At 48.6% G+C, this 6,933-nt stretch overlaps 1 protein-coding gene across 1 annotated transcript; it reads left to right on the top strand.

Annotated features, from left to right (window-relative positions):
* The first annotated feature begins 3,458 nt into the window (after positions 1–3,458).
* Positions 3,459–6,336, top strand: LOC120417470 (ATP synthase subunit alpha, mitochondrial). Its single transcript, XM_039579538.2, has 4 exons — positions 3,459–3,671; positions 4,353–4,589; positions 4,658–4,998; positions 5,067–6,336. Exons 1-4 carry the CDS (start codon positions 3,606–3,608, stop codon positions 6,076–6,078), a joined length of 1,656 nt encoding a protein of 551 aa, XP_039435472.1. The 5' UTR covers positions 3,459–3,605; the 3' UTR covers positions 6,079–6,336.
* The last annotated feature ends 597 nt before the right edge of the window (positions 6,337–6,933 follow it).

The following is a 6,933-nucleotide window of genomic DNA, read 5'->3' on the forward strand; positions in this document are numbered from 1 at the left end:
TCGACCATCACCTGCTGGCAGCCAAACTCAACCGAGAATTTCAGTTCTCCGGGCCTGCTTGTGAGTTGGTTTCGTCGTTTCTGCGAGGAAGGAAGCAATCGGTCCGGCACGGCAGTGCGCTATCTGCGGTGCGAGAGGTTACAGATGGTACTCCCCAGGGGTCCTGTCTAAGCGCACTTCTCTTCAGCCTTTATATAAACAGTTTGCCAGCCTCCCTCAAATGTAAGTACCAGCTCTACGCTGACGACTTGCAAATCTACATTTCTGGGGAAATCGCCGAAGTCGACCGACTGATCGCTGCGATCAATGTGGATTTGGCTACCATCGCAAGTTGGGCTTCACGGAACCACCTGTACCCGAATCCGAAAAAAACGCAAGCTATTATTTTTCGCCGAGCTGCTGAAGTGGTGCCCCGGACGAACATCTTGTTCTGTGGGGAAGTGGTGCCGATCACAGACAAAGTCACCAACCTTGGGCTGGAAATGGACAGTTGGATGACCTGGGAGCATCAGGTAAACAGCGTCGTACAAAAATCCTACAACACGCTGAGAACTTTCCGCCGTTTTGCTGGTGTGCTTTCGAGGCCAACACGGCGCAAGCTGGTGCAGGCGGTAGTGGTGCCGTTTTTCACTTACTGTGACATCGTGTACTATCACGGACTGTCGGTAGCGCTCAAGAACCAACTGCACCGGTGCTACAAGTCCGCAGTACGCTTCGTGTACAACCTGCGACGCCGTGACACTACAGCAGATGTACGGCACACCATCCTCGGACACGACTTGCCTGCGAACTACCACTTCCGGACCTGCTGCTTTATGCGGCGGGGCTATAACAACGACCTGCCGGAGTACATTCTGGATCACCTTGTCCACGGCCAGCAGCAACGAACGCGATCGCTGATTGTCCCGCAGCACACGACGTCAAGTGGGAAAAGTGTGCTAATTGCTGGGATCTCAAGCTGGAACAATCTACCAACAGAAGTTAAGGTCAAACCAACTTTATCAGCATTCAAAAGTTCTTTGAGAAGTCATCTACAAAACTAGATCTAGGTGTTAATTTGTTTCGTTTATTTTGGATCTAAAGTAATCATCACAACGTCCTTCCTTAACCTGATAAAAAGTGTTATACTAACAGGCTACCGTTTCCAATAAATTACAAATTACAAATTAAAAAAAATACAAATTAAAAAGCTGGATACGCACTTCAGAAGGAACCGGTCAATAAAAATATCAAATGGGTAGCAGCGGCAGCGAAAGCAAGCCAGAGAGGGTGAAGAAAAGCCCCAAGAAAACGCTCCATCTCCTTTGTTCTGCTGTTCGTAAAGCTGTTTCTTGACCCCTTTCCTTCCGATCTCCATACTAGCCTTCAAGGTTGTAAGAAGAATGATTTATTTTAACAGCTTTAACTCCACAGCTTGCTTGATTCCAACAAACCGGCCGTGTCGAGGGATCATAAAAAGGTTGAGTCATGGTTCAGAGCCCACTGGGTAGTCTTTTATTAGTCTATGGTCCCAAGGCTTGTTTGTTGAGGCAATAGAGTTATCTATGTGCGCTTGTATAGAGCTTTATGACGTTTCGCGTACGCACACTAGCACACCATTTGATTTTGCTGGCTGACAAAATTTAACCTCACTTTATTTTCGTGTACGTACACGCAATACATACGCACGTAGATTACTCTATTGCGTGTACGTACACGAAAAAGATTGAGGTTAAATTTTGTACCGGCCAGCAAAACAAATGGTGTGCTAGTGTTCGTGACACCGGGCTTAGATAACTCTATTGCAAACCTCTTTTTACACCTAAACTTCCATTCACCTTTCCATTCACGAACTGACGACCTTTGGATCGTGAGTCCAACTGTCTACCAACGACTCCACCGAGACAGGACCCAGGGAGACGACTCACACAAAGAAAAAATACTCTAAATTTAAAAAGATCGTTCGTTGGATTAAAAGTTCGCGTTGGTGAATATTCGTAGAAAGTTCAAACTTTTTAATTTAAAAGTTAAAAAGTTGGTAGTATCCCATGCATTTCTGGAACAAAATCGTTGTATAGGTAAAAGTTTTTACTTTTAATACAGGCTGAGAAGGTTACGGATGGATGTTTCGTTGGGGAGCAACATCGCGGCCTTTATTTTGGAGCGCGACAGCGATGTAGAGAACAGGGTGGTCTCGTTGCCGGCCATCATCAGTACAGGCTTGGAGGAGTTAGCCATTGGTTGTTGATTCGGGAAGGGAAGTCGACGTTTTCCGGCTAGGAAGTGAAGCGCATGAACGGATAGTTCACGATCACTTCCCCCTCCTTCGAGAATGATACAGATATTGCCAACTCGCCGTCAAAGTTCATCCTGCCGAAGCTGCGCCGTTGCGAGATGAGCGTTTGCGGGTGGGAGTTGCTGAAAGAGTTTTAAAGTAAATGAAATTGGCTAGACACTGAACACATTCTCAATACTCACCTGTAACTTCTTCGGTATTCCAGGTAGATGTTTTTGATCAGGTTAGTCGGATCTCGCTCCAACCTCTGGAAGTAATCTGAGTACTACAGCTCCAGGACCTGCGGCTTTCGTACAGACGATCCTTCCAGAACTATAGTGCAAACTGTTCTTCCGGATGTTTAGGTAATAGTCGTCCCGCAACGAGAAATGGACTGCGGACCCTCGGGACATCCCACACTGTCCCGTCATCACTTCTGGCACATAATGCTGCTGATGGTCGTAAACCGCCGGCACCGAGTGCAACATCCGCGCTGACCACCTCCGATTATGCCGCTACTCGTCGTTTCCCTCTTCCGGATCCTTCTCCTGATCGTGAAAATTAACTTTTTCGTACTTGTTCAAAAAGCGGATGTAAATCTGCTTCAACGTCAATCTCGTCTAACACGGTTACACGAGAACGACAAAATGAAAGAAATTTTACAGTCGAATTAAAAGTGAAAACTTTTAAAACAGTGAGCAATGAGATTTTCAAAAACTGTAGCAGTAAAAGTTTTCATTTTCAAAACAAGAAATTAACTTTTAATGTAGCAAATTTTTACAACTTTTTAATTCTAAAGTAAGTTACTTTTGTCATTACCGTAATATTTTTTTGTGTGCTCTTACAACTGAACTGGAGCTAACGACCTAACCTCTAGGTTAGACCGGGGCCAACGTTTACTTCCCCGTCCGACGGAAGGCGTGATCAGACAAATCTCGTCTCGAAAATGCCACCGGGACCGTCTGGAATCGAACCCAGGCGAACTGGGTGAGAGGCAACCACGCTTACCTCTACACCAAGGGACCCCGGAGTATTTATTACCATTGTACATTATAAATGACATAGGGGTTTAGGACCCTATTCCTCAAACCGGCAACCTGGTTCACGCATCACCCCTCGCTCGCTGCCGTCAAAAGTTTGCGTTCCTCGCTTTCCTGCCGCATCTGTCATCTCTCTCGGGGGCTATTTTTTTCTTCATTCAGCAGCCGCCCCAGCCGACGAAGATCGGCCGCTCGCTCTCATACTTGTCTCAGTGGTTCAACCGCGACGTCCATCTTCGCCACAGTCCAGAGGAGGAGAGAAAGAACAGAAAAAAAGTGCCGATCCCCGAACGAAGCGGATTAAACCCAAAATGTCGATGCTGTCTGCTCGTTTCGCCGCCCAGGTGGCCCGCCAGCTGCCGAGGACCGCTAGCCAGGTGAGCGACCCCGGCCTCGGCGCCCGGAATTCCGAGATTTTTCTCCGTTTTTTTTAGCCGAAATCCGCCGCCGCCGCCGCAATGGAGGCTCTCGATTGAGAGGAGGAAAAAATGGTGACATAATCAAAGTTGGCTGGATCGGAGAACGGTGCGAAATTGACGCAGTTGGCGGTGAAATGCTCGGAATTGTTGCTGGAACACGGTTCCGGCGGAACGGATTTCGCCGGAGAACGGGACTGTAGTGCAAAATGTTATGCAATTTTAGCGAACGGAAGAATTTTTCGCCGATGCCGGGTGCCAATGTTATGTAACGTCTAGCCCAAGTTTGGAGAATAGTTTTCCACCCTCTCTGGAAAATTGAACTCTTTGGAAATCAATTAGTGAAAATAGGTGAAACAAAAAAGTTGCAGTTTTAGTGCAATTTTCCTGAAAAAAATAAGAAATTGTGATGGTAACTTAAGGAAAAGTTTTTAAAAAGATTGATTAGAAAAATCAATCAATCATGTCAAGCAATAGTGCCAGCTTGAAGTAAATTTAGTAACTCTAAAATGTTACAAATTAGATCATTGCGCAATTACATAACAACTTTGTACAAACTAAACAAAAATCTTGTGACGTAAACAGTCTAACCTTAACAAGTACAAGATAACACAAGAAAACTAAACTATTATCTTCTTTCAGGTTGCCAAGATCGCCGTGCCGGCCGTCCAGGTCGCCGCCCGCAACCTGCATGTGTCGGCCGCGAACCGCGGTGCCGAGATCTCCTCGATCCTGGAGGAGCGCATCCTGGGCTCGGCCCCGAAGGCTGATCTGGAGGAAACTGGACGCGTGTTGAGCATCGGTGACGGTATCGCCCGTGTGTACGGTCTGAAGAACATCCAGGCCGACGAGATGGTGGAGTTCTCGTCCGGACTTAAGGTGCGGAGGAATCTGCGTTTGGAGGCGGAACTTGTTTTGATCCCCTTTTTTGTTGTCCTTTTTCGCAGGGTATGGCCCTTAACTTGGAGCCCGACAACGTCGGTGTGGTCGTGTTCGGTAACGACAAGCTGATCAAGGAGGGTGACATTGTCAAGCGTACCGGTGCCATCGTCGACGTCCCGGTCGGTGACGAGATCCTGGGTCGCGTCGTTGACGCTCTGGGAAATGCCATTGATGGCAAGGGTGAAATCAAGACCGGCCAGCGTTTCCGTGTCGGTATCAAGGCCCCGGGTATCATCCCGCGTGTGTCTGTGCGCGAGCCCATGCAGACCGGCATCAAGGCCGTCGACTCGCTGGTGCCGATCGGTCGTGGACAGCGTGAGCTGATCATTGGCGATCGTCAGACTGGGTAAAATGTTGCATTTGTTTGCCTTGCAAAGTGGAGCGCTAACTGTCTCTCGCTTTTCTCCTTTACAGTAAGACCGCTCTGGCCATCGATACCATCATCAACCAGAAGCGTTTCAACGACGGACAGGACGAGTCGAAGAAGCTGTACTGTATCTACGTCGCCATCGGTCAGAAGCGTTCGACCGTGGCCCAGATCGTGAAGCGTCTGACCGATTCCGGTGCGATGGGATACACCATCATCGTGTCCGCCACCGCTTCGGATGCCGCTCCGCTGCAGTACTTGGCCCCGTACTCGGGTTGCGCCATGGGAGAGTACTTCCGTGACAACGGCAAGCACGCCCTCATCATCTACGACGATTTGTCCAAGCAGGCCGTCGCCTACCGTCAGATGTCGCTGCTGCTGCGTCGTCCCCCGGGTCGTGAGGCCTACCCCGGTGATGTGTTCTATCTGCATTCGCGTCTGCTGGAGCGTGCGGCCAAGATGAACCCGACCCTCGGCGGTGGCTCGCTGACTGCCCTGCCGGTCATTGAGACCCAGGCTGGTGATGTGTCCGCCTACATTCCAACCAACGTCATCTCCATCACGGACGGACAGATCTTCTTGGAAACCGAGTTGTTCTACAAGGGTATCCGGCCGGCCATTAACGTCGGTCTGTCTGTGTCCCGTGTCGGATCCGCTGCCCAGACCAAGGCCATGAAGCAGGTCGCCGGTTCCATGAAGCTGGAGTTGGCCCAGTACCGTGAGGTCGCCGCCTTCGCCCAGTTCGGTTCCGATCTTGATGCTGCCACCCAGCAGCTGCTGAACCGTGGTGTCCGTCTGACCGAGCTGCTGAAGCAGGGCCAGTACGTGCCAATGGCCATCGAAGAGCAGGTCGCCGTCATCTACTGCGGTGTCCGAGGCTTCCTCGACAAGATGGACCCCAGCAAGATCACTGCCTTCGAGCGCGAGTTCCTGGCTCACGTCAAGACCAACGAGAAGGCGCTTCTGCAGACGATCGCTTCCGAGGGCAAGATCTCCGACGAAACCGAGGCCAAGCTGAAGGGCATCGTCACCAGCTTCATGTCGACGTTCAGCGGCTAAGCACCGTGCTTTTGATCTAGCTTTTAAAAACACACACACAGTAAGAAAAAAGAAAACATCTGAGGCAACAAGGGGCGAGCATGAAGTTTACACTCTACGGCAAGATTGTGCGCGATACCATCATCGGAGTGAAAAGAAAATCAGTTAGTTGAAAAGGAGAAAAAATCGAAAAAACGCCGCGACATTTATTGTATTACAGTAAAATGGGAGATAACATCTTGATATCGAAATACAGTTTCCAAAATACCTAATCACAAAGTTTGTTGGTGTTTTCAGTTAAAAGATTATAGAGAAAGTCTCCCAAGTCTTAAACGATTTTTTTTTGGTGTGTGTATTCAGCTATGGATCGAGAGGCGATCAACGATCGGACTGAACATTGGAGACCATTCGCTTCTTCTTCGGGATGATTCACAGACGGACTTGAACATCGTCATCGGAGATATGAACGATCGCATGGCAAGGGCGGCGATGTAGGAAACAAGCCGGTGTTTGCAGAATAGCCTATACAGATCGTCACAAACGACAACGGCCAGCGGTGCAACAACTTTGTAGGCTCCCGATGTTATCAGTCTGTTTCTTTACCCTATAGGTTTAGGAGACTGTGAAGAAGTGAAGAAAATCCAAGAATGTGTTAACTTGTTCGAGTACGACACAAAATGGCTCTATGAAGTCCATGAACGACTTCCTGTTTAGTTTTCGACCGCCCGTTTTTGGACCTTTCTTTAACCCCTTCCCGCCCAGAGCAAAATCGAGATTTTTACGGTTTTCCTTGCCATTTTCTACAGAATTGACCAAATTGGATGGAATTTGAATTGGTGGCAATAAACATCTTAAATAACACTGTGCAGGAAGAAT

This window comes from Culex pipiens, chromosome 3, assembly GCF_016801865.2.
Source record: "Culex pipiens pallens isolate TS chromosome 3, TS_CPP_V2, whole genome shotgun sequence".
In the NCBI taxonomy this organism is placed as follows: domain Eukaryota; kingdom Metazoa; phylum Arthropoda; class Insecta; order Diptera; family Culicidae; genus Culex; species Culex pipiens.

Excerpts from the sequence above, each read along its gene's own strand:
- LOC120417470 (XM_039579538.2), top strand. The coding sequence starts at position 3,606 with ATGTCGATGCTGTCTGCTCGTTTCGCCGCCCAGGTGGCCCGCCAGCTG. Across the intron at positions 3,672-4,352 it reads TGCCGAGGACCGCTAGCCAG|GTTGCCAAGATCGCCGTGCC; the intron begins GTGAGCGACCCC and ends ATCTTCTTTCAG. Across the intron at positions 4,999-5,066 it reads ATTGGCGATCGTCAGACTGG|TAAGACCGCTCTGGCCATCG; the intron begins GTAAAATGTTGC and ends TCTCCTTTACAG.